This window comes from Podarcis pityusensis (genome assembly GCF_964106645.2).
Source record: "Podarcis pityusensis genome assembly, chromosome: 12".
NCBI lineage: Eukaryota > Metazoa > Chordata > Lepidosauria > Squamata > Lacertidae > Podarcis > Podarcis pityusensis.
Genome location: NC_138037.1, coordinates 10,422,811 through 10,450,071, shown reverse-complemented (window position 1 = coordinate 10,450,071; position 27,261 = coordinate 10,422,811). Strand labels below are relative to the sequence as shown.

The window sequence follows — 27,261 nt, the reverse complement described above, 5'->3', positions numbered from 1 at the left end:
CAGGCGCCCTCCCCCAGTCATCGGCTAAGCATCCTCCAAGACCCTTCCTTGGTCCCGCCTCTCTCTCTCCCCCCACGATTCCCTCCCCTTCTCTCTCTTTGTATCAAACATCCGGGTTTCCCCAGGCTCCTTGTGTGCGTGTGTGCGCGCGTGTCTGTGTACATATACATACTGTATACCTAGATCCATCTCTCATAATTCTCATAATATATATATTAATATATGCACACAAACACTCCCCCGCCCACCATCTCCTCTCCAATTCAGATCCCCCCCATTGCAGAAGCCATTTTGGAATCGACTCAGGGTTTTGTTTTGTTTTCTGCGTGCAGGGAGGGAGGGAAGGGGTAATGTATATAAGCGCGCGCGCGCGAGTGTGTGTGTGTGTGTGAGTGCGCGCGCGCGCCGGCGGGCGGGAGCGCGCCTCTGTACATGGCAACTGCAGCGCCAGCCTCCTCTCTCCCCCCACCTCCTCCTCCTCCTCCTGCTGCTCCGGCTGTGGCGCGCGCGCTGCCAGCCCCCTTCCCCGAGCGCCAAAGCCAACGAGCGATGCCTCAGAGCGGACCTCGCTACCCGCCAGTCCTCAGCGCCCCTAGCAGAAGCGGCGGTGCCAGCAGAAGCGGCGGCGGCGGCTCTCCTCCTCCTCGCTCTCTCGGCACCACCGACAACCACAGCCCTGCCACAGCCGGCTCCTGCGCTCTCCCTCCGTCTCCTCGCGCGGCAGCGGAGTCTCTCTTTCGCTCGGCGGCTCCCCATTGCAAAGTTTGCTCCGGCGTCGCCTCTTCTGCCGCCTCCTCGCTCTTTCCCTCGGAGAGAGGTGGCCGGACTTGGGCTGTGCGCTCTGGTCTCTCTCGCGCGCTCTTGCGCCTCGGCGAGGGGAGATTCCCTTGAATTGCCTTCTTTCGAAAACAAAAAGAGAGGAGGACAATTCCGCGGAGGAGAGGGGGTCTCTCTCGGTCTCTCTCTCCTGTTCATGTCGTGCCCCCTCCCCCTCCTTGGATGTCTTCTCGGCCCCCCTGCTGGTACTGCTGAAAAAAAGGCCGGCCAGGGCTTCTTGGGGAGAGGTCGCCGAGGGAAGCTTTGCGCGCCCGCCTGGCTCTCCGAGCAGCGCCAGAACCGCCACCCCGGCGAAGAAACTCTTGGCCAGCTTTATTTCGGGGTTGGCCCTGGTGGGGGTCGCCTGTAGCCCTGCGCCCCCCAACCGGACAGGAGCAGAAGCCACCTGTCTGGAGGATTTTCTCTCGTTTTGAATCATCTCTCTCTCTCTCGGACTTTGGATACGTTGTTGGAAACTGTGAAGGATTTAATCTCCGGTGTCGTTGTGTTGTTGTTTTTTTTTAAATTATTGTCGTTCTTAAGAAGGAGCCTTTTCTATTTTTATTTTTTTTAAAAGCCTATATCTTATATCTATCTATTTTTAAAGAAAAGATCCCGTCTTTCTCTCGCTCTCTCCCCGGTATCCCGTTCATTTCTTCTCCTCGCCCCTCGTTTTACGCGCTCCCTCCTCCTTGCTGAGGAGGAGTAAACAATAGCCACGAGGAGAAAAAGGAATATGATGGTTTCGTGGTTAACTTTCGCCTTCCTGTGGGGGACTTTCTGCACACGTAAGTAGCGAAAAAGTTTGGGGTGGGCACTTCGCTTTTGTCCCTAGCCCCTCTTTAAAAAAAATTAAAAGGCTTGCAAGCATTAATGGTGTTAAAAGGAACAAATACACTGGAGACGTTAATTTTTCAAAAACACGTGAAGTGGGGGAAACATAAGAGTTAATCGTGTTAGTTTTGGTTTTTTTTAAAGTGGAAAGAACGACAAAACTTTGCATTTGGTGGCAATCGTGTGGTGTTTTGGTGTCCCCCCCCCTTGCTTTCTAGCCTCTCTCCTTCCTTTCTCTCGCCGCGTGTTTTAATTGCAAGTCGCGAAGGAGGGGGCTTTTGCTCAGCTTGATATTGATCAGAAAGGTGGATAATTATTATTATCATTTTTTAAAAGGGTGCTTGCCGAAATGCTCGGTGTCTGGAGGCGTGCATTTGGAAACAAAGATAATAGTTGACATCAGTTGGAAAAGGAGGCATTTGGGGCGGAGAATAAAACGTGCCGAGTTTTCCCTTCGCCTCCAGTGCCATGTGTGTTTTCACCCCGGGGAAAGATCTTTCTGCGGGGTGAAAACACACGCGACACTCCAGGCCTTGGATTTTTACTATTTCTCTATAGTCTTGTGGTCTTTCCCCCTTTTGATTTTAAACTTGATCCCTTGAAAGCCTGTTTCCCACTCCTCTTGTTTCGGAAGTTCCCTTGGGGTAGATTTTACACATACTGTGCAACTTTGCTTTTTAAAAGGCACCTTTGAATAGTGTGCTTTAACAGGTTTTAAAGGCTGCCCACGTTTAAATCCAAACCCCTTTCTCACCTGCCTCTTCGTGAAATGTTGTGATTCCTCAAGATTTCGGGGGTTGCCTTTTTGCAAAGATGGTTCACATTATTCTTGCTGTGATTGTGTTAGTGTATTGCAAAAGAGGGTGATCCTCCTTTTTAAACTAATTGTAAAACACCAGGAGGTAAGTTAATTGAATTTTGGAGAGGGTGGGGACAAGGGAACATATTGTCCCGCCCCTCTCGTGTTTGCCCCCTTTGTGATACTTTAAACTTTCGCTTTAGCGTGGTAGCCGCTTTTTATTATTATTTAAACCCTGCCTACTATTAGCATGCCACGATGAAAGTTACAAATGTAAACAATTGGAGGGAGAAGTGAGGGGAGGCTTGGCAAGGCCTTCCCCCCCCAACTCAAAGTGACTGTCCCAAAGGAATTTATTTATATTGCCTTGTGCTTGGCTCCTGGCTTTTTCTTTTCTTAAATTCTCTTGCTTTTGTTGGGTGCATGTGCGTGTGTGTGCGCGCAACTTCATTTACATTCGTGCCAGCCTGAGCGTTGTCTGGCTTCTTAATTACTTTTTTACACTCCCCCCTCCCGTGGGGGTGGGAGGTGAGGTGGAGAGAGCTCGGTTTAAATAAGGGGACGGGAATGTGTATTGTAGTCCCGAGCAATGGATGTTTCGCAGCCCAGGGCTGCAACTTTTGTGCCAGACCCTCTCTCTTGTTATGGAAATGCAACCTTATTGTTGCCACCACATTGATCCGCAGTAAATCTGCTTTTCTCTTCCCGCCTCCCATCCCCAGCCTTTCCTCTCCTGGACGAGGGAGGAGGAGGAGGAGGAGGAGGAGGCGATGATGGTGGTGGGTTTCGAGGTGGCGAGGGAGGGAGGAGGGGGTTGCGCCCTTTCTTTCCTTTCTCTCCTTCCTCGCGATCTGCTCGCCGGAGCCATGGCTGGCTCCTCGCCTTGCTTTTGTTGTTCCTCCTTGTTTTGATGGCTTTTAGGAGGTGGGGGAGTGATTTGGGGGGGGAGAGAGAAAATCTCGCCCCTGATTTTTTATTTTTTCGTGGTGGGGGTGGGGGCCTGGCTCTGTGAAGAAACGTGGACGGCAGTCGCCGTCCCCACCGACGAAAACGCAGCGCGCGCACAAGAACCCGCACCAATCTCGTGGCCACGGAATAATAACAGGCGCTGACGTAACTGCCCGGCCCCATAGCAAGCAGCATGGCGTGGAGGGATTGATTTGTATCTTTTAAAGCAGCAGTAGCAGCAGCAGCGGCAGCTCGCGTCCTCCTCTCCAGCCCCACTTTCCCACACTAGCAAGCTTCCTCCGCCCGCCCCATTCTTGCCAGCGTCAGGAAAAGGGGGCTAATTCGCACATCACGCGTGTGTGGGGTGGGGACGGACACGTAGCTTTTGCCCCCCAACTTGTTTGCCTGCAGCACCCTCCCTTGCTAGCTTCCCTCCTCCCTCCGCGTTGCTCTCTTTTTAAGGTTCCTCCTGTGTAGTAACTTGTCACGCTTTACACCAAGCATGGAGAAAAGCAGGCATATTATTATTATTTTGGCTTGCTTTGGGTGTATTGTATAATATCATAGCAGCAGCAGCAGCAGCAGCAAAGGCTGCTGGTTTTAAACCGGGTGTGCTGCTGCTGCTGCAGCTGTTGTTCCCCATCTCTCTGTTGTTTTTTTTACACACCGCGTGCAGCCTGAAAGATGAAGGGGATTCATTCAGGCACCGCCTTTCTTAACCTCCTTTGGGGTTGTGTTTAAATCATATCTAAGCAAAGTGAGAAAGAGAGAGAGAGGGGGGGAGCGAAGAAGCCATGTATTGGAACAGAACCGTCTCCCTTCCCCTCCCCCATTTTGCATTTAACCATTTTCTCCCTCTTGTTTCCCGAAAGACAATGATTCCCTCTGCCTTTGTGGGTTTGTTTTGGAATGTGCTCTGAAATCCTGGGGAGGGGTTAAAACCAGCAAAGTGGCGGCGGCGGCAGTGGCTGTTCCTTGGATGGTGTTCCTTTGTTCAGGGTACCTATTATATATTCACTGTCACAGGCTTCTCTCTTTCTCCCCGTTTTTGTGTGCTGTATTGTAAACAGTGATAGCTCTTATTTCCTCCCCCCTCCCCCCTGCCTGGTTCTCAAACAACCGCCCCACTCCTTCAATCAAACTGAAAGGGGAGAGGGAGGGTGCCTTTATATATAAATATATAAACAACAACCCCTGATATGTGGTAGTGATCAAAGCAACAATGCATTTGTCTAACAAGGTTGTGCATTTGCATAGATCTTTGTCTCCTTGTGTGAAGGGGTAGTAAGTGGTCCTTTTTTCATGGGAGCTCTCTGTGCAGTCAGATATTTCTGGAAGGAGCAGGGTAGCTTTGGACAACAATGCAAGGGATGTGTGCTTGTGTTTTTACTCACGAAATTCAGCCTCCTTGTAACCATACACCGCTCTGCTGGTTGGAAGCAGGGTTTTGTATACAGGGGCAATCTTTAGACGATTTGTTTCTCTCTGCGTGCGTATTTATTTTCTTGTTAGCTGTAGTCCTGTGTGCTTATTTGCAGATAAGAGGCTTGCGGCTCTACTGCTTTGTTGTTTAAAACATAACCGGGAACAGTACAGTACATCACACTTGCACTCGTAGTAGGATCAAATTGAAAGTTGCCTTTCAGCCTGCAATCCTGTATGTACTGTACTTACCTGGGAGTGAGTCCCGTTGACCTCACAGTCCAAAACCACTTGGCAGTTTGCTTCGAGGGAAATGCTTTTATTGACTTTTAGGAAGTGTAATTTAAAAGGGAAAAAAGGAAAGACAGGCTTCGTGTGTATTGTGAGATTCTTTCCAGGGTGGTCAGTTGAATCGGCGAGTGGGTGAACAGTGCCGTACATCTGTTTTTATGAATGGCCTCAGCTGTCTCTTTTTTAATTAAAAAATATGGTATATGTGTTTTTGATTTGGAACAGGCCTGCCTTCTAGCCCTCTAGAAGACGCAGTTAATAAAACTAAGCAGAAGCTGTTGGTACTGATGAAAACTCACTACCAAGATTGTACTGTAGTTTGTCGGAAGATTAGGTGAATGGGGTATTTTTTTGTACTGTGAGAAAAGAGTGGGCTATTTAAAAACAGCTTGACCTCAGCTGCATGTGTGGGGATGGTTTCTAGTAATAACTTGCTACAAATAGTGAAACATGACAGTCTGTCACTTTTTAAAAAGCAGCAGCAGCAAAAACACTGTTGTGTACTTTGAATTTTTTTTTTTTTTAGTATCTGAAGATATGTTGATGAAAACATTATGTTCATGCCTCGTGTTTTGTTTGCAAATTTCCCTGCAGCCCAAATGTTCAGACATTGTGTTCATCTCCACCCCCCACAATAAAGCCCCATGATATAATACGGTTTATAGAAAAAGGAGTTCTGTTGTACAGAGCACATATTGCTGAAGTGTTGCAAAACTTAGGGTATATATTTGATAAATATTTCATTACACAGCAATGAATTGAATTCCAAACAGGTAAGTCTACTCTTTTTCCCAGAGCCCTGCATTTATCCTCTTGTGGTTGAAGGAAGGAAGGAGACGGTCTTCATTAGCTTGCTAATTAAACACAATGAAGTGCTGCACCAAGGTTAATGGTGCTGGTCTTTAAAAACACAACACTCCTGAACTTGTGTCCAGGATCCTATTAAGAAAAATCTATTGTTAGATATAGATTATGCCACTCTAAATATCAGGACTCTTGACCGGTCACAATGTTTACAATGAAAGGATGTTTTATGCACACATAACATTAAGGCTCCAATCCTGAGCACATTTGCTAAGAGAGTGAGCACGCTTAGGGTCATGGTATAACTTAGTCTTAGAGCATGTTCTATACACCTCATGTAAATGAGATGGATTTAGAAAAGATGCATTCATGGATGTCTATCAATGAAAGTTAAGCAGCACATTTATACTAATCATATATTTAAGATACTTACACACCACTTTTCATGTGAACCTCACAAAACAGCTTGTTAAAAAAAAGTTAACACAATAAGCATCGATTAAAACTAGAAATGAAACAGCAATGACTAGCTACAATGAAAAAAAGCTTTTTTTGAAAGTAGAATAACAGAATTGATTGTAGAGTTGGAAGGGAACATGAGGGTCATCTAGTCCAACCCCCCTGCAATGCAGGAATATTTTGCCCAACGTGGGACTTGAACCCACAGCTCTGAGATTAGGAGTCTCATGCTGTAGCTGTCATGTACAGGAACCCCCCGCGTAAATGGGGCGGGGAAGGAAGATGACGACGCTTTGTGTTTAGGTGCTACCTCTTTAAAAAAAAATCCTAAGTCTAATAAACCTCCCCCCAAATAACCTCAAAAAAAGCTCATAAAAATTATGACCCAAAAAACCCAACCCCTCCACAAACCCCATAAAAAAATCTTTTTAAAACTATCCAAAAACCTGCCAAAAAAACCGAACACCTCTACAAAACTTGTGTATGTCTTTCCTGGATTCTCCTGCTCCAAAACCTCCTCCAAGCTTTGCCAAATTCGAAGACGGTTGCTCTCTCACAACCTCCTTGCTCAAACTCTGTGCAAGCGCTTTTGGGATTTCAATTGCAAAGGCTCATGGGATTGCTAGGCGCTGATTTTGCACCTTTTCTGACCTTTCTGTGCTCTTCTGGAGCTGTTCTGGAGATTTTAAAAATCACTTGCAGATGCAGCTCGAAGCACGTATACTACGTATGTATACAATACACATATGTATATTGAACGCACATGAAGTGGGGTGCTACCTGTACTGAATCAGACCATTGGTCCATCTAGCTCAATTCTCTACACTGACTGTCGCCAGCTCTCCAGCTTTTCAGAAGATAACGCTCCCAAGCCCTACCTGGAAATGCTGGGGACTGAACCTGGGACCGTCTGCATGCAAAGCAGATGCTCTGCCATTGAGCTAAGGCCCTCCCAGTCTGGGTCTCTCCTTCTCTACCCATCATGACAAGATTGTCCTCTGATAGCCCTGTGGGGATTGTGGCAGGAAAAGGCCACCTGAGCTGGAGACAAGATGGTGGGGGTAGATGGTGGGCAACTCCCTGGGCTGTTCTGACCTCTCTATCTTTCTCCAACCCTCAGGGCAAGATGATTTCTGAGTAGCTCTATGATACCTGTTGGGGGGGGGAGGGAAAAGCCACCCCAACCTGAACTTCCATCTAAATGAAACCTCCATGTGCAAAAACAAAATACAGAATACAGTGGTACCTCGGGTTAAAAACTTAATTCGTTCTGGAGGTCCATTCTTAACCTGAAACTTCTTACCTTAAGGTACCACTTTAGCTAATGGGGCCTCCCGCTGCCGCTACACGATTTCTGTTCTCATCCTGAAGCAAAGTTCTTAACCCGAGGTACTATTTCTGGGTTAGCAGAGTCTGTAACTTGAAGTGTCTGTAACCTGAAGTGTCTAACCCAAGGTACCACTGTACCCCTGACTTTCAGATGCTGGGGACAAACACCATGTTGGGGGGCACCATCTATATGCCCTGCAAGTGAGCTTCCAGAGGGTGTGTGTGTGTGTGTGTATACCTGACCACTTCTGGAAACAGAATGCTTCTGTTTTGATCTTGCTACAGAGTTCATATGTCAGCGTTGCTGTGTTTATTCATCTGCACTTTTTTTATAAAAATATAAAAGTCGAAATCTGTAGCTAGGGGGAAAATGAAACTAGGGCGGCGAGGTAGAACTGAAATTAGCCTAAGTGCAGACCATAAATATGGTTGGAGATTAATAATAATAAAAAAATTAAATTAAATCAATAATAATAACAATAATAAATTAATAATAATAATGCAAAACACCTAGATGAATATAGTAAAGTGACACGCAGACAGAAGCACCAACAACATTCCAATGCTCAGTGAAAGCAAAATGTCCTAAGCTTAAAAAATGCTTACATTAGTTCTTCAAAACCTGGGAAAACAGAAATGTTTTCACCTGGTACCTAAATGATAGCAATGACGTCTCCCAGTAGGACTTCCATAGGCCTGCGGATATGCTCTTGTCCAGGGGTCAGCAACCTTTTTCAGCCGTGGGCTGGTCCACTGTCCCTCAGATCATGTGGGGGACCGGACTATGTTTTTTGGGGGGAAATGAACAAATTCCTATGCCCCACAAAGAACCCAGAGATGCATTTTAAATAATAGGACACATTCTACTCATGTAAAAACATGGTATTCCTGGACCGTTCGGGGCCGGATTGAGAAGGCGATTGGGCCGGAGCCGGCCCCTGGGCCTTAGGTTGCCTACCCCTGCTCTTCTCCAATGCACCTGATGCACCTCAAATGGTGTAAGCTCCCAAAGAAGGACCTCGTGATTTGTTATGGAAGAAGGCGGTTCATAAAATATCTGGGTCCTAAATTGTGTAGGGTTTTTAATGAATATCTTAAGCCCTGCATGCGGCTACTGCTGAGTACATGCTTGTCCTTTCTAGGGCTGGGCGATGTTGTGTTTTCAGCGTTGTGGTGTATCACCCCAGCGCCTCATGGGCTGTGGCCAATACAGCTGGCCCCAGCCTGCTGTTCAGCCGGGGGCGGGGGACAGAAAGGCTCCTTCCCCCAGCTGAGTGAGCCCTAAGTCCCCTGCTACTTGGCTGGAGCAGCAAGGATCTTGGTGCTCCTTGGCCAAGCTCCCTCTGTCTTCGCTGGTGTGGGGGGCAGGTGAGATACCTTGCCCAATTGCCCCCCACTCCCTGAAGACGGACCAAGCGGCAGTAGCCAAGCGCACAGAGCCTGCTAGGCTGCCTTCGCCCGTGCGGGTGCGCTGTCTCTTTTCTCCGGTGGGGAGTCACCCCAGGAGGAACGGCGCAGCCCACCCTCCTGGGCAAAGTCCGCAAAGCGCGGGGTGCAAAACCACCCTGTCTGCGCCTTGCGGAGAGGGGCTGCTAGCGATCACTGGGCCCGCCAGCAGCATCAAGGAGCCCCTTACACCAGGAAGGAGAAAAGGTGGAGGCTGGCAGGCGGGGGCAGGTTAGGGGCTCTGTAAAACTGCTTGGCTGAGGTGAGGGCAGCAGCGCGCTCCTCAGCCAAGCAGTTTAAAGAAGCAGAGGAAGGAACAAGCTTACCGATTCAGCTTGCCAGGGCAGAGTGCAATGGCGGTTTCACCAGTGATGCACCGCTGAGTGAAGCTGTCATCGCAGTCTGCCCCCACATACTGGTCCTGAGCGATTTATTGCCAAGGCACAGTGCAGGCATAGGCAAACTCGGCCCTCCAGATGTTTTGGGACTACAACTCCCATCATCCCTAGCTAACAGGACCAGTGGTCAGGGATGATGGGAGTTGTAGTCCGAAAACATCTGGAGGGCTGAGTTTGCCTATGCCTGGCATAGTGCTTTCATTCAGTGATGAGGAGCTCTCTCTCTCCCACACTTTTTAAATTGAAAATCTGTTTACTTCCACTGCTCTGATGCATTTTGACAAGTTTTCCCCCCTTTTCTCTCCCTCTCACTTTCTCCTTTCCATAGTGAAAAGGAAAACCCTCTTGCCGGTGTTACATTGTTAGGTGTGTAGCACCACAACGCACAAGCTCCATGCCCTCTCACTCTCTCCAGATAAACATTTAATGGAAATTTCCTCTATTGCTGTGTTATATTTAGAACTCTTATCTTGATCCATCCTAAAAAGGTCAGGGCTAGAAGCATATACTGTACATTGTAACACACTGGCTGCATTTGCACATAAAACCGAGCCACGGTTTCTTCAGCGAACAGTCTCGCAGATGATCAAGCAAGCCGTGGCTTGTTTCTCCAATGCTTGATTTCTGCCCCACAAAGCTGTTCTTGCCTTGTGCCTCTGCCTTAGGAGAGTATCTGAGGCGGGTTGGCCAAGTAAACCATGGTTAAGCAAGGCTTTTGGGTTTGGGCAGAACACCAGGCCATAGTTAAAGCAAGCCACGTTTCGTAAGCCAACAAACCATGGCTTCACATCATGGTGTGTTGCTAGAAAACAAACCACAGTCTACTGAGCAGCATTCAGATGTTCAGCAAATCATTCTTTGGCTATAAAACCTGTTATGTGTGAATCAGACCCCACACACAAATGGGGGAAAAAATTGTGCAGTAGCAAGGGGTACAAATGGATACCTGTTTACTGAGATGTGATTCCCATTGAGCTCAATGGGACGTGCTCACAGGGTTGGCTGGTGGAGAATTGCAGTCCAAGAGCCCTGCAAGTTTGATCAGCACAACTTGCCAAGAGCAGATAATAAGTTCTACGCAAATGTGTCACAGTATCAACAACAAAAGGGTCCTGGGACACATTAAAGACTTACGGATATATGCTGTATGGCAAGGTGTTGGCTTGGGAAGTGAGACCTTGCCTCATTGTCTAGTGTTCAGGGATATTATTTTTGTAGGGTCTATGCATGTACAGGTCTTGGACAACCCACAATATCTTAACAGGCAAAACTCTTGCAGGACCTTCGGGTTTTAATGATATTTATTTAAACAAATCCATTGATCTTTCAGTTTGTTTAACTTCAGAAACCACCTCTTTAAGAGTTGTGCAACAATTCACACATTGGCAAAGAGACAGCTGTTGGGGTGTGTGTGTGTGTGTTTTCAAAATCCTCATTGTGAAGTGGATTTTTGTTTGGGGGAGTCTGTTCTTGCCTTTGTTTGCTCATTTAGCTGAACAAGTTGGTGTTTTGAGTCCTTGGTCAGCTGCACAGAACAGTGTGAGCATCATTTGAAGCACATTTTGCTCCTCAAAGAATTCTGGGCCCATTGCTTACAAGGGGTAAGCAATGCCCAGAATTCATTGAGGGGGTAAAAATGACATTTGAATATGCTTTCAAGGTTTAGTTGATATATGCAGCAGTCATTAAGAACTGTTTCAGCTCAGTAAGAGCTGGTTGAATTTATTTATTAAAATTTATATGCTTTCTTCTTTCAAAGAGCTCAAGATAGTGTCCATGATTCATTCTACCACCACCTCTCTCCTCCATGCACACATACAGTTTTATCTTCACTACAACCCTGTTAGTTTGATTAGGCAGGCAGAGAGTGGCTGGACCAACATTACTCAGTGTGGTCCATGCCTGAATTTGAACCTGGGCGTCCCCAGTCCTAGTCCAACACACTATATAACAACTGCACCACACCTTTGTTCTCAAATTTGCCAAACCTCCTGCTAATTCAAATGGTCTACTTGCATAAATGTGAGCTCTCTGCCTCTCTTCCATGAATTGCAAAAAGGTAAGTTGATCTCCCCCCCGTCCCCAATAAAAGATCTGGTTCGAAGTTGCTCTGATTTTACACAGCTCAAATGAAATAGACCAGTTGTGCACAGTTTCTTGCAAAAATCAGCCCTGCTATTTAACTGGAACTAAGTCCTGAATGTGCAATTGTTTTCAGGACATGCGTACTGTTAACTCAGCCTGGTACTCTTCTGTTGTCTGGAGTTTTTAATGGGGCATTTTCCTTGCTAAATTTGTGACTCCTCCATATTTTTGGAATGTGCTATGATGGGATTAAACCCCTGTGTCCTTTTGAGCTTTGCCGGAATAGTTTATTATGCCACCTCAACAGTAGCATATGATCATGTGCACATAGTAAGGTTATGTTAAGACACTCCCTATTAGCATTTGTACAGATTCCACCTTTGTATGTGTGTGTGTGTGTGATATTGACTCTCTTCTCTGGTGACAAATGGCAGGAAGAGGAGAAAAGATTGAAAACACATGTGGTGTGTTCCTGCTTTGCAAATGCTAGAGCGGTGAATACGGTAATAACATCCAGATTTGTTGTAAACCGTAATCCTATATAATAATTGCTCTTGCAACAAGAGTTAAAGGCTTGCAGCGGTTGAAATCCTGATCCATTTAGGCCAGAGAGTTTGTGAATGAGCTTAATATATACACTAATAATAAGTGGGAAGTTCAGGCAGTGAATCTGGGCAGGTGCCATGAATTTAGTGTGAGAGGGAGGGAATCTCAGACTGCAATCCTGTACATACTCTCACCTGTCACCAAGTCTCATTGAATTCACTGGGACTTGTTTCCGAATAGACTCAGAGAAGCACAGGGTTTTGCACCATTAGGCTCACATGTTCTCATGTGTTCCTTTCCTGGGATCTCCCTGAACTTGCAGTTTATTCCTTGATAAACACAATTCTCAGCAGAGTTAGATTTTGCTTTCTTCTCAGGAAGAGGCTGGGCAGCGGCAATGAGCTGGAGATTCCTTCTTAAAATAACCTTGCTATGTGCACATGATCATACGCTCCTGTTGTTTGAGGTGGCATAATAAACTATTCCGGCAAAGCTCAGAGCGACTCAGCGGCTTATTCAGGAGCAGCCTTATTCAGGAACAGCCCACGTGCCTAAGAAACTGTTCCTCTTCTTCCTGTACAGTAGACGCTCGGGTTGCGAACATGATCCGTGCGGGAGACACGTTCTCAACCTGCAACGTTCGCAACCCGCAGCGCCACATCTGTGCACAGGTGGGTTGACGCTTCTGTGCAAAGTGCGATTTAGCACTTCTGCGCATGCGTGACCACCAAAACCCGGAAGTGACCTGTTCCGGTACTTCCTGGTTTTGGCGGGTCCGTAACCTTAAAAAACACAACCTGAAGCGTCTGTAACCCAAGGTATGACTGTATCTCCATTGGTTATGAAGCAGAAGGTAGCTTCTCGCATGCCGCGTTCGAAATTTGCCAGGTGCATTTTGCGACCAAGTGAAGATAGATGCCTGGGCACCAAGGTTGCACCTGCCATCTCTGCCATCTGGAGGTGTATGCCTGGGAATCCTTGGATCTTGGCTGTTTTCACACACCGGCAACACATCCTGCAGTATTCTATCTGTTATATTTTATCTGCACAATCAGAATGAATGTCAGGAACCAAACAGTTAGTTGTATTGGAAAAACACAACTTTTGAGCCATCTGGCCCCCAAAATGGCGTTGAGTTTTGGCGACTGTAACCCTGGTTTCAGAAGTCTTATGGTTCCCAGCTTATATATCTGAGTTTCCAGCACTGATCACATGTAAATTGCATTTTGTTTGGCTTTGTGTTGTTTTTAAACTTGGAATTCCCCCTCTTCCCACTCCCAGTTCTCTTTGTTTCAGCATCCTCAATGGGTTCTAGGCAAAGTTGCATGCAGGCAGAGAGCTAGAACTTCTGTAGAGCCACCTTGTTGTGAGCCAGATGAAAAGTGCATCTAGCCATGCTTACCAGCTTGGGGAAAATGCCCAGCTCTGCAATACTTTTCTGCATAAGGAGCCAGGGACTTAATCTAGAACCTTTCTGTGCAGAGTGTGTATTTTTGCACTGGAGCTGTGCCACTGCATGCTTGTCTCAAGCCCAGGTATTATTTATTAATGGCATTACTTCTAACACTCAGAAATGACTCCTAAGGAGGAATGTATTTTTGCACCTCTGTGCAAAGTAATATTTAATCATTTCGTGGCTTGACAGCGGTCGCGTGCTCTCCTACTGCGAGTGGGAATTGATTCTCCAGAGAGGATAACTGTACGAAAGACAGCTTAAACACAAGTGTATTGTCTCAACTGGCAGCAGCTCTACAAAGTTTCCCCCAGTCATCTTATCTGGAATCCATTGCAGGTTTCTTTTTGCCTGTGCAGCGCGCATAGCTTTACATTGACTATACAGAGAACGTAAACATAAACAAACAACCAAAAGAATTATTATTGTTATTATTTTCCTTGATGCCTTTTTAGTAACAAAGAGCCAAAACGTTGTTGCAGAAATGGCATGCAGTTTTTTCATCTGTGCTTAAATGTACACTGCACTGCCCCATTCCATAGCAGAGATATCTCACTGAGCAATATAATGCAGATCTCAATCGTGGCTGCACATTATATTGATGTATAAGGGTTGTAGCCACACTTTTTTTTACCCTGGCCTTGCCTATTCTTGTGAACGAATTTTAAAAACTTAAAAAACGAACAAACACAAACCTGAATTTTTAAAGGAGTCGCAACCTGCCCCGCAGACGAAAGGCAGGCGATAAATTTATCCATAATCATAATTGATCTGTTTTTAATGTTCCGTTAAAAAAGGTAGGAGAGGCTCTCTTCCTTTCTTTTTTATTGGAAGGCTCACATAGCTTATGAAACTGCAAACTGTATCTCTTAAAATATGCGTTTTTGCAGTTGTAGCTTCTTCCTAGAGCACATGTATTTTCTGTGTGTACGGATGTTGTTATGAAATGATAACAAGTGCCTTCTGATCTGAGGAGGAGAAGGGGGTGGTTTTTTTGCGCAGAACTTCTGACAATGGGTTCTTCAGCTTTGCTTCTCGCCCTCAGCTCAGCTTGCTGCCAATATTGCCTTTTTGATAATTAGGACAGCGACGCCCTGTGTGGAGACGGAGGAGGATCTCAAGGCCCTTCTCGAATAGAGAAACAGGATACGGCGTTATTAAAGTTGCAAAGATGCCACGGTGTTGGTGTCAGATACAGGTTGCCACCTTTGAGTATTCTGTAATCAAATATGCAAAGTGTTTGCTACATTGCCACCCCTACCATCCGCACTTCCTGTTTTTGGAGAGAACAGTACAGTGGTACCTCGGGTTAAGAACTTAATTCGTTCCGGAGGTCCGTTCTTAACCTGAAACTGTTCTTAACCTGAAGCACCACTTTAGCTAATGGGGCCTCCTGCTGCCGTTGCGCCGCCACTGCACAATTTATGTTCTCATCCTGAAGCAAAGTTCTTAACCCGAGGTACTATTTCTGGGTTAGCGGAGTCTGTAAGCTGAAGCGTATGTAACCCAAGGTACCACTGTACAGTGGCCGCTCGGGTTGCGAACGTGATCCGTGTGGGAGGCACGTTCGCAACCCACAGCGCCGCGTCTGCGCACGCGCGGGTTGCAATTTGACTCTTCTGCACATGCGCAAAGTGCGATTTAGCACTTCTGCACATGCGCGAGGACCGAAACCCGGAAGTAACCTGTTCCGGTACTTCTGGGTTCGGTGCGGTGAGCAACCCGAAAACACGCAACCCGAAGCGTCTGTAACCCGAGGTATGACTGTACTACCGTACTCCCTTTCAAAGCAGTTGCAAAAATTGTCGGTAAAGTTTGAGCACTAGCTAGGAAGTGCCGAACCCGTGAGCATTGAACACGGTCACCAAAATTCACAATTGAAATCAAAAGAACGTAGCAGCAAGTCTGACTCGGGAGGGGAAAAAATTCTTTCAAAAAGTACTTATTTTATTTACTACCTTGATATATTGCCTTTTCCTCCCAAGGAGCTCAAGGTGATGTATGTGGATCTCATCCACCCACCTGTTTTAACCCCACAACAACCCTGTGAGGTGGGCTAGGCTGAGAGATGGTCACCCAGTGAGCTTTATGGCTGAGTGGAGATTTGAACCCGGGGCTCCCGAGGTCATGGTCCAGCAGTCTTAACTATGATTAAAGGAATCATGTTCTTCAGTGTTCTAACAGATGGTTATCCTTGCAGATAAACTTCCAAGGTTGCTACTTTGCGTGCAAAAGAAGAAAAACAGTACAATATGCAACCTTTTAATGCATACAATCGCGGTGATTCAGCCCTAAAAGGAATATCGTACCAGGGACATAATTTATAGAATTGATCTCAGGGTTGTGGGTTCGGGTCCCATGTTGGGCAAAATATTCCTCCGTCGCAGAGGGTTGAACTATATGACTCTCTTCTACCTCTGCGATTCTATTATCCTATATGCTTACTCTTCCTGGCCAACTTTGTAGCAGGGGCTGCCATTACCCAGGAAAGAGAACTTAGGTTTATGGTAGATAATTTATACGGAAACGTTAATTCACTTTGCGGAGGCAGGGAGAAAATGCTGGGCTTTATTACGAACAAAACAGGGCGCTGTATCAAATAACAAGGCATTAAAACAAATGCAGTAAACTGGAAGTTAATTCAGCCGGCAGTTAAAACACGAAAAGGCAGCGTGAAACCACCAGCCAAATGCCAAGCGAAAGAACAAAACAAATTGTCAAGGATAGGGCCATAGCCACTTCCTGGGGGAGGGACTTCAACGGTGCGGGACGGCCAATGAGAAGGCCCCGTTGCTGGCACTCACCAATCCAGCGATCCTTGTCATGAGGCCTCCCAAGGCCATTTTCAGAACCTTCCAAGGTTGTTATGAGCGTGGGCGGCCTTTCAGGTAACTTTCTCCCACAGCATTTCTGCTTTAAAGGTCAGCATTGTTATTTTAATATTGCAAATGGTGGGGCTTATGCTGAAGGCTAATGGCTCTGCTCAGCAAACACCTGTTTGTTTCTTTATCAGAGTCCATCACGTGATGCAACCCCCCCCCCCCAAAGTAGCAAAGGGAAAATTAAAAAGCAGGAAAGATATGAATCACTATTTTTTAAAAAAACCACACACGTTGGGTGCTTGTGAGGTGTGAATTATGGATTTTCCAGCTCGCAAATGTAGTAAATTCACAGTAAAAGCTCATCTATGTGGCTGCATTTCCAAAACTCAGCAGTTTTGACATTCGTTTCAGGATTACGACTTTGCTCAGAATGGGTGGTAGATCGATTGGGATCTGCTGGTACCTCTCCAGATGATTTGCTGTAGATACACCAGTATTCTGGCCCTTAATTGCTTAACAATATCAGCAACAACAAAAAGGAGACTTTCTCTTTCCTAGAATTTGGCTGCTGAAACAAAGCTTGGGTGGAAACCGGGAGCAGATTTAGAGTGTAAGGACTCAGGGCTCTGCTCTTAACTGGAAACAAATTCCCGGACTTAGCAGCATGTGCTCAGAGGTACTCTTTTATTTCTAAACCACTATTTTTTTCACTTGGGTCTGACTGGCGGATTTTGGGGTTTTTTTCCATTAGCAAAATACTAAGTAGAACCTGCAAGCGTGAGGTTTGTTCGCCCCCGCTGTAAACAGAACAGTAGTCATGTTTCACCCAGCTCAAGTAGGATTAAAGGGTGATAAGGATACAGTAGTTTCCTTTGATGCATGTGGTGCAGCCGTCAAGAGTGACCAGGAGAGACCAGGGTTTAAATCCCACACTTAGACGTGAAACTCACTGGGTGACCTTGCTGTCAGGCTAGCCTACCTCACAGGGTTGGTGTGAATATGAATTAAGGAGGAGGAGAAACATGAACACCCCACCCTGAGCTCCTTGGAAGGAAGGTGGGGACATAAATGCAATGGATGGATGGAATATTCAGATTTGAGAGGATGCTCCCCTCCCCCCAGCCGCCAACACGGTAGGCAGTTTGTGTCCTGCAGATTATGAAACTTCTCTCCCCTCAACCAAATGCACACCATTGGTGATCCCATTGTGTTTTACTTTGTCCCCCCCCCCCCCCCGTCAGCAGAAGGGATCCAGTTGTTCTGGCATATGGATCATAGGGCATTATTTATTTACTTTGAATATTTGCACCCTGTTGTCCCAACTATCAAATGACCAGCTCCCAAAAAATGTACAAGAACAATTGAAATGTGTTTGAAGCACCAGGGGGGTGTATAAAACAACAACAACAACAATGTCCAGGGCAAACTTTGCCTCACAGCTTCTGTCTCTTCTCCTGTTTCCCTCTTTCCTTATATAGTAATAATAATAATAATAATAATAATAATAATAATAATAATAATTTATTACTTATACCCTGCCCATCTGACTGGGTTTCCCCAGCCACTCTGGGCAGCTTCCAACAAGAGATTAAAAATACATTAAAACATCAGTCATTACAAACTTCCCTAAACAGGGCTGCCTTCAGATGTCTTCTAAACATCAGATTGCTGTTTCTTTCTTTGACATCTGATAGGAGGGCGTTCCACAGGGTGGGCGCCACCACCAAGAAGGCCCTCTGCCTGGTTCCCTGTAACTTGGCTTCTCGCAGTGAGGGAACCGTCAGAAGGCCCTCGGTGCTGGACCTCAGTGTCTGGGCTGAATGATGGGGTGGAGATGCTCCTTCAGGTATACTGGGCCGAGGCCGTTTAGGGCTTTAAAGATCAGCACCAACACTTTGAATTGTGCTCAGAAATGTACTTATGCAAACCCAGAAGTATGAGCAAACCCAGAAGTATGAGTTCCTAAAGCCTTGGGCCGTAGAGGCTGGTGCATTTGGGCAAATGGGGGGGGGGGAGCACTGCTCCACCAACCTCAGCCAACCCCCACCTGCCTGCCAGCTTCCTTACAACCAGTCGTGGCAGGGATGGCACTGCCTGCCAACTTCTCCTTATTATCAGGGTTGCCCCTGAATTACTTGGTTTTGCCTCTCACCTGTTCTGGCTCCACCTGTCACTGATTCTGCTTACAGTGGGTCTCTGGCTTCCAGCCTACAAATCCAGATAGGCAGCAGCCACTGCTGGTCTTGTGCAGAACCAGAAAAACAGACACCTAGTTGCCCAGGCATCCGAAACACTTCTGTGGTTTCTCGAGAATTCCAAATTAATTTCCTAGCCCATGGCTGCATTACCTGCTGTGTCCCCTTCTTCTGGGGTAACCTAAGATCAAAACCATGCCTGCTCCTAACCTCCATTAAATCAATGTGTCTTTAAAGATCTCTTTGCAGAAAATGCAGAGCTCCGGTGTTGTTGTTTTCAAAAAACCCAATGGGGCGGACGGAGAAATTCAGTTGTTCAGGTTTCTTTCGGAGGGGGTCAGAAAGCAAAGGTGTCTCAAGTTGCAGTTAATTGCAGACACTGGACAGCATTCTGCTTTAGTAAAATCTGAGCCTGAAATGGATTTGCTATGTCTCTCGTACACACCAGTCTATGTAAAAAAAAATAATGGCTTTTTTGGGTGGGGTGGGGGGAGGAATGAAGGGCAGGGACTGGAATGCCTCCTCTTCCCAAACCATGAATTCTTGCAGCCGAGACGACACATGTTCTCAAGTCAATATGCCAGTATTTTTGATTGCTCACACATCTGTTTGGCAGCACCCAGCAGTTCTTGAAACTTTCCAAAAACATCTTGCGGTTGCTTGGTAATAACAATAATCTGCTATAATATACTAATTGTACCCTTCCCTCCCCGCTCTCCCCACTTTTTGACATTTCCCATTTTGGTTGAAAACAGCAATCATGCAGAAATACAGTTTGGTTGGGTGTAGGAGTTCCATTTGCGATTTTAAGACGGCAATTCCATTTATTGAAGTTCACCTTTCCTTCTCTAACGGAACGCAAAGGTTCCCAAGGTGGTTTCGGATCCAGGTATGGTGGGTATATACTTATGAACGTATGGCCTTTGGGGAAGGACTGTAACTCAGCGGCGGAGAAACTGTGCTTTACATGCAGAAGGTCCCAGGTTTGACCCAGCTGAAATTCAAGAGAGACGCTTCCAGTCACTGTGGTTTTTGAGCTAAATGTACCATTGGTTTGACTCAATGTAAGGCAGCTTTCGGTCGGCCTAGCACAATCCGGTCAGCTCTTCAGCAGAAGAGCTTATTCATTGCATAATTCCACATTTTCCTCCCAAGGAGTACATGGTTCACCCCGCTCCTCATTTAACCTCTACAACTACCCTGCGAGGTAGGTTATGAGGCTGCGACTGGGCCTACCTAGGTCACCCAGTGAGCTTCATGACTGAGTGCGGATTTGAACCCTGATCTCCCAGGTCCTTGTCCGACACTCTTAACCACTACACCACACTGTCTTCCTAGAGTTCGTCTGCTATGGGGCAGCTCTATAAATCACGTATGTAAATAAATATGGGGAAAGAGAAATGTCAGTTAGAGAAGGATCTGAAATATTTTCCTTGAACCTTGAGTTTGTTTTATTTGATGTTTTAATGTGTGGTAAACCGCTTCAAGGTTTTTTCTTTGAAATATAAAGTGGTATAGAAATGAAATTATTATTAATAATAAAGGTAAAAGGTAAAGGACCCCTGGACGGTAAAGTCTAGTTCAAGGCGACAATGGGGTGCAGTGCTCTTATTGCTTTCAAGCTGAGGGAGCCGGTGCTGTCCACAGAAAGCTTTCCAGGTCATGTGGCTGGCAGGACTAAACCGCTTCTGGTGCAACGGAATACCGTGATAGAAACCAGAGCGCACAGAAACGCTGTTTACCTTCCCGCCTCAGCGGTACCTATTCATCTACTTGTGCTGGTGTGCTTTCGAAGTGCTAGGGAGCGGGTGGCGCTGTGGTCTAAACCACTGAGCCTCTTGGGCTTGCCGATCGGAAGGTCGGTGGTTTGCGCGACTGGGTGAGTTCCTGTTCCATTGTGGTGGCTGTAACCTCAGTTTAAAGTGACATTTGGCGATTAGCTTATATGTCTGAGTTTCTAACACTGCCTAGGAATGTTTAAACGGGCTCATGATTGGAACCTGTACTGCACCGTTGAGCTATGGCCCATGAGAGAGCCTTGTGTATGAATAGGTTGTTAGGCAAAACAAAAGACCACCCCCCAAGGCCACTTTCCTGCTCTGGAGATGAGAAGGAACAAACTTGCATAAGGTCCCTGGAGAGAGCATCAGAGAGGGCGAATTTTTCAGCAGAATTTTGTTGTGGAAATTGGCCACTTGGAACTGGCAGGACTGTGGTCTGTTGGTCTCGTTCCATATAAAGTAGCTGTATATCTTCAGCGTACGCTTAATTAAACCTGGCGAGTACGAATGCAGGAGGCAGGCGTTTAGAAATGCATTTATTACACAGGTCCGCTCATCGAGAGACTCGTGATAGTTTGTGGCGCCTCGATGAGCCAGCGTGGGTGGTATATCAGGATTGTTGCTATGTAATGTATGAAGTGGCCTTTAATTAATCTGCTTGTGTTCTCAGATGGGCACCTTCCTGGCTCAGAGAGTCTCATCGGGTCAGAGAATGAGATGTCAAAACTCTGCACGTGTTCCGGGGCGCTCCTCCTTTGGCTCCCTGAAGCCCGTGTGGATTTCTTGCAAGCAGGGCGCTATTTCGGAGGCTTAGAATTAACCTTTGCAAGGCGTTTGTTTTACGTTTTAGAAATGTATGCAGCTCTTTGTCACGAGACTGTAGAAATGTGGAAGGATGGAAGTGTAACTAAAGTGAATGCTTGCTGAGTCAAATAAAAGGCGCTTTAATTACTGGGGAGCAAAATACCTGGGTTCAGTGCAAATCATGGATTGGTAATGCATGTGTTTCTCTATACTGGTAAAAGAAAAAGGTACGTCTGATAAAGGGCAAACTGCCTGTACAGTTTTATGCTTGTTCCACAGTAAGCACTACTGTGTTTAATGTTGCTCACGGCCACTTAAGTGTGCATAGGATTGCAATGTTCATGTGCTCATCTGCCTTTTCCGATTGACAAGGATGTGCCAGCAAAGAGTGAGCAAACCTGAATGAATTGGTGGTGAAAGAATAAAAACGGAGGAGACAGAGAGATGGTTGGGAGTGTTTTTATGCAAACTTTTTTTCCCTTTAAAAAGAAAGCGAGATACCCTCTCTTGTTTATTTGCAGGTGACGTTACTGAAGTGTAAAACTCTTCAAAGCTAACGTTTGACAAACCAAAGTTAGCTAAAAATAGCTCTTCTAAATATGAAAGCTAGTTGAAAACTCCCGAGTTGCGCTAGAGTCATTTTACAGCTATTGTTGGTAGAATTTCAGAGTTCCAAGATTGGAACGTGAATGGCTTTCTGTTAGAGCTAGCAGCTGTTCTCTGCCCACTGGGATCTACTGTTTGCCTACCCAAGTCTTAATAATTAAACAAAAGCATTATTTCATAGCAACTCCTGTTGAAGATTGTTCTCAGTTCATTTCCTATCTAGACATTTCAGGCTTCCAGCAGCCTCATTCTAAAAGGCATTTATTTGAAAGGTGGTTTCATTTAATTCACTAGATCTTAGCAGGAGATAAGTATGCATAGGATTCTAGCCTAAGCCTCTTAAATTCAGAAGTGTTAGCAAGCTAGATTTTAATATTTTTTAGAACCTTTTCCATAGGATCAAATCAGTATTATTGGGGTTTTTCAGACTATATATATATATGTATGTATGTATATATATATATATATATGTGTGTGTGTGTGTGTGTGTGTATATGTATAAACTAAGTCTTGTAATAAAACCAAGCAAAAGAACATGAATTAACAAAAAATTAGAATTTGAATGAAAAGGAACAAAAAATAAACCCTACATTCGTATGTTTAAAAAACATTAAAAAGCCACATGCAATAAGAATGTTTTCACTGCCATCCCAAAGACCCATCAGGGTTGAGGCTTGTTTCACATCCCTTTGGGAGAGAATTCTGCAACTGGGGTGCAGTCACCGAAAAGGCTCTGTTTTGCACTTCTGTAAGCCGAACCTTTTCTGGTAATGGGTCATAGAATTGTAGAAAGGGAAAGGGGCCCTACTCAAACCACCAACCTTCTGGTTAACAGCCAGACACATTGACCCAGGCAGCAGCGTCTTCTATTACTTTGTCATTAAGACTGCAGTTCTAAACAAACTTAATTCTGAGTAGGATTGTGCTGTAAGCCCTTCATCCCTTCCCCAATTCAGTAGCTGTAGGTAAACATGCAGGGAGATTAATTTAATTGGTCTGTCCAACCTGTTAAAATGGCCTTTTAATAACTTGGTTAACTCTCTGGCTTTTAGCTAATTCATTGATTAGCAAATTTGTAAATTCACATCATTTACACACTGCAGTGTCCTGAAGGTGGCATTTGGATGCTTCCGAAGGAAAGAGGCGGTTTTTCTAAGCTTTCTTCAAAAACTTTGAAACAAGCAAGTTCAGCAACTGTCAGAACTGTGGAAAATACTGACTTTTTCTCTCTCTTTCTTGCAAGCAGATTTCCCCCGTGTGGTTGTCCCCAAGATAAATTTCAGAGTATCAGTATTGTGGGAAACACCAACATTTCTGTTCTTGCCTCAGAAACAAACTTTCCTTAATGTGCCCTCAGAATGTTTCAGAATACAGTGGTACCTCAGGTTAAGTACTTAATTCGTTCCGGAGGTCCGTACTTAACCTGAAACTGTTCTTAACCTGAGGTAGCACTTTAGCTAATGGGGCCTCCTGCTGCTGCCGCGCCACCGGAGCACGATTTCTGTTCTCATCCTGAAGCAAAGTTCTTAACCCAAGGTAGTATTTCTGGGTTAGCGGAGTCTGTAACCTGAAGCGTCTGTAACCTGAAGCGTATGTAACCCGAGGTACCACTGTACAATTTCTAGCCAGCCTGTGTGGGCAGTGGTCAGAGCTGATGGGAGTTGTGGTCGAAAACACCTGCAGAGACCCAGGGTTGGGGAAGCCTGCTCTACAAAGTGAGTGGGTACGGTCAAGGATGTGGGAACATAACTCTTGATGCACCTAACTCTTAGAAGACATTTTGTGCTCTTAACTCTCTTTTTCAAACTTACCATCACAAGCACGGATCCCAACCTTTTCGTTACCAGCGCTTCACATAACAAGATCCTGGTGTGCGATTGCGAATTCTTGGACTAAAATGCATTGCTCCTTCACCGTGTATCCAAATTCTCTCCTGGCTGAGCTCCGTCTATAACTGTCCTCTCTTTCCCAGTCTCTGATTGGTGGCAATGAAAAGTGCAGATGCGCGCGCGAGCACACACACACACGCATACACACAGTTTCAAAACGCCTTATCTCAAATATGTTCTTTGCTCAGACTTTAAACCTAGATACCGGAATGTTTCTGAAGGAGAAAGAAACCATTTATTTCAGCCCCCAAATTCCTGCAAGCTTTAGAAACACTGTCAGCAGTAATTGCAGCCTTCTCTGTATTTCTGTGGAGAAGGTTCTCAGTTAACGGGGGCGGGGGGATTTCTTTGCTCTGATGAAATGTCACTCTCGTTTCTTCTTCCCTCTTGCACAGAGACAAACAGCTCTCAAGTAATCATCCGAGAGGTGTAAAATTTGGCTGATGTGTGTTTAAATTCCTGCAACCTGCTAGCTGCTCGTGTTGCAGGGATGTGAAATTGGGATATAATGGCTTTGTTCAGCTGCGCTGTCTCTCTCCTCCCTCATTTCACTCCACTTCCACAGGTGTCTGTACATTGAGCTGTTGCTCTCTGCTGGCTTTGAAAAACTGCTGGCTTCTGATTGCAATGAGTGTGTGTGTGCGCACGCCCCACATGCTTGGACTGCGGTGCAATGTTAGGTATGCTGTGGAGCCCTAAGTGAAGGACCCACCAACTGCAGCTCCAAGTCCTTGGTCCACTCCCCAAAAATTCAAGGCAGAAAATTGCTTTCACTAATTTTAATACTGTATTTTTACAATGTTGCAACCCGCTCCGGGGACCTCATGGTGTAGGGAGGGTAACAAATGCAGTCCATAATAACACGGAGGGAAGGAGTGCAGCTATACTTGCATCTCCCACTCATCAGCCCGTTATTTTCCTGTAATCCCAGGAAGTGTAGGGGTTCTCCTTGTTGCCAACCTCTGCTGCCCTCCTGCAAATCTCCTTGCAGATACCACCAGACTGTGCTTAAAGCAGGCCACACAAAATGTGCTACTGTCTCCCCTTCCTTCGTCAGCATAAATGCATGCGTGCAACCGCCATAGCTCTGTCAACCTAGTGGTTTGCTATGGGAGCTCCAGATGCCCTCTACGGATGGAAAGACATGTCATGGCCCACCTTTCCTGCTTCAATTGTTGAGGCCTGGTTCACTCATTCTAGATTCACATCGGGCCTTCCAGGTGTTGTCGGACTCCCTCCTGCTAGTCCCAGCTTTCATGGCCAGTGGCCAAGGTTGATGGGGAGAGCTGTAGTCTTCTAGCAATGTCTGAGGAGCACCAGGTTGACTACCTCTGACCTGTGCAAACAGAAGATTGCTGCAGTGGTTCTCGTAATTATTCACCATGCTGGTGCCCGCTGGAAACAAGAACTGGTTGCACTGAGCTGTGAGCCGATTGACATGACCAGCTTCTAGGCAGTTGCGTAATAAGATGTCACCCCTTGATTGCTTTTCCCCCAAACCGGGCTGAAGCATTAAACTAGGCCATACTTTGACAGTGTGGTCATTTTTCCTAACCTCCCATACACCCTAAAAGGTAAAGGGACTGCTGACCATTAGGTCCAGTCGTGACCGACTCTGGGGTTGTGGCACTCATCTCGCTTTACTGGCCGAGGGAGCCGGCGTACAGCTTCCGGGTCATGTGGCCAGCATGACTAAGCCGCTTCTGGCAAACCAGAGCAGCGCACGGAAACACCGTTTACCTTCCTGCCGGAGCGGTACCTATTTATCTACTTGCACTTTGACGTGCTTTCGAACTGCTGGGTTGGCAGGAGCAGGGACCGAGCAACGGGAGCTCACCCTGTCACAGGGATGCAAACCGCCGACCTTCTGATTGGGAAGTCCTAGGCTCTGTGGTTTAACCCCCAGCGCCACCCACGTCCCACCCCATACACCCTACAGAATCCCTAAAAGCAAATGGGCCTTTTTAAGGCAGAGCAGCGAACGGTTTGGGCTGTTCACTTATTCACTTAATTTGGAAAGAAAAGCCTTAGGGATGTCGAAACCGTAGGTGCTCTGAACGGCTTTGCGGCCAAGGCACCCATAGATATGTTCTAGATACAGATTTCAATGTCACAGGCAAAGATTGGAGTTTGCTAACAGAGATGACCTTTGATATTTTGAGCTTCAGCTCCGCAACTAAGCCAGAGAAACAATTCAGTTCCTTTCTAACACAAGGTTTTCATAGGTTGGACACTGTTTTTAAACACAACAGGCCAAAGGCTTTTGTGGATCTCTGTAGGTCCGGAAACCCCCCCCCCCCCTTCACCAAAAAAAATAAATGAGAAATCCACAACCCACCCTCTGGATAAAAGTGCTGGGTTTCAACTGGGTTTGGAGTTGTCTTTAAAAAAAGGAAAGGGTGAAGAGTGGAGAGCGTGGCCTTGTGCAACTGTGTCATAAAGACAGGAGAAATTTCACTTGTTAAAATTCTCTCTTTCACTGCCACAATGAAACCTCATTAAATGTGGAAGTTTTGCAACCCTAGATCAGCTGTGTCAAGTGCTAGAAAGCACAAGTGGTTCTTTGCTTATGGGGTGAAGAAGGCAAACTAGTCTGGTCAGGTTTGCACAGTGCCTTCCACCCCCCCCCCTCCACAAAATAGGAGAACAAGGTACATCGTGGACCCTGTAAAGGGAGTGAAATATCCTTGAAGCAGCAACCCTGCAGGGTTTTCAGGGTAGCAAAAGGGCTGGAGTGGTGTATGGTGGTGAAGGAAGAGGACAGCAGGCACCAGGTTTATAAAAAAAAATATTATTTAATGTGCATACTGCCCTTCATCCAAAGATCTTGGGGCTGCTCACAACATAAATAAAATAAAAGCACCAAAAACATAATAAAAACAAGAATAGAACAAAACAAAGCAGTAACCCCTCCCCCACAAATACATTTAAAAGGCATAGAATGTTAATCAGTCCAACGCCTGGTTGAAAAGGAACGTTTTCGCCTGGTACCTAAAGATTTATAATGGAGGCGCCAGGTGAGTGTCTCTGGGGAGAGCATTCCACAAATGGGGAGCTGCCGCAGAAGAGGCCCATTCTTGTGTTGCCACCCTCCAGACCTCTCGAACTGTGTTGAAAGTTTTGCTTCTTAGCAATGTCCCATCTTTTCCTCCAGGAGACTTTTGGGATGTCTGTTCTCCTTCCTCTCCCCACTAACCAGGCAGCTCTCCATAGCTAGATAGATATTAGCTTCAACATGTATAGCACTGGTGGAAAAAAATTCTAATGCAGATATCCTGACAATAGGTCCCCTCCCCCAATTATTAATCAACTTGTGCTGTAACCAGCTCAGCATGAGCTTCTCTCCTTCCTTCCTTCCTTCCTTCCTTTCTTTCTTTCTTTCTTTCTTTCTTTCTTTCTTTCGAGAGCCAGTGTGCTGTAGTGGTTAGGAGCGATAGTCGCGTAATCTGGAGAACCGGGTTCGACTCCCTGCTCCTCCACCTGCAGCTGCTGGGTGACCTTGGGCCAGTCACACTTCTCTGAAGTCTCTCAGCC

General features: G+C 46.1%; 1 protein-coding gene across 2 annotated transcripts in view; it reads left to right on the top strand.

The window, feature by feature from the left end:
* The first annotated feature begins 482 nt into the window (after positions 1–482).
* Positions 483–27,261, top strand: part of ACVR2B (activin A receptor type 2B) — a 136,160-nt gene continuing 109,381 nt past the window's right edge. Inside the window, exon 1 of one of the 2 annotated variants that reach the window (XM_080974168.1) lies at positions 483–1,604. In XM_080974168.1, the coding sequence (XP_080830294.1) occupies positions 1,553–1,604 (52 nt within the window). In that variant the 5' untranslated portion in view covers positions 483–1,552. Of the gene's footprint in view, positions 1,605–16,101; positions 16,552–27,261 lie in introns of those variants that run through there. The other variant, XM_080974167.1, reaches the window with a different exon arrangement.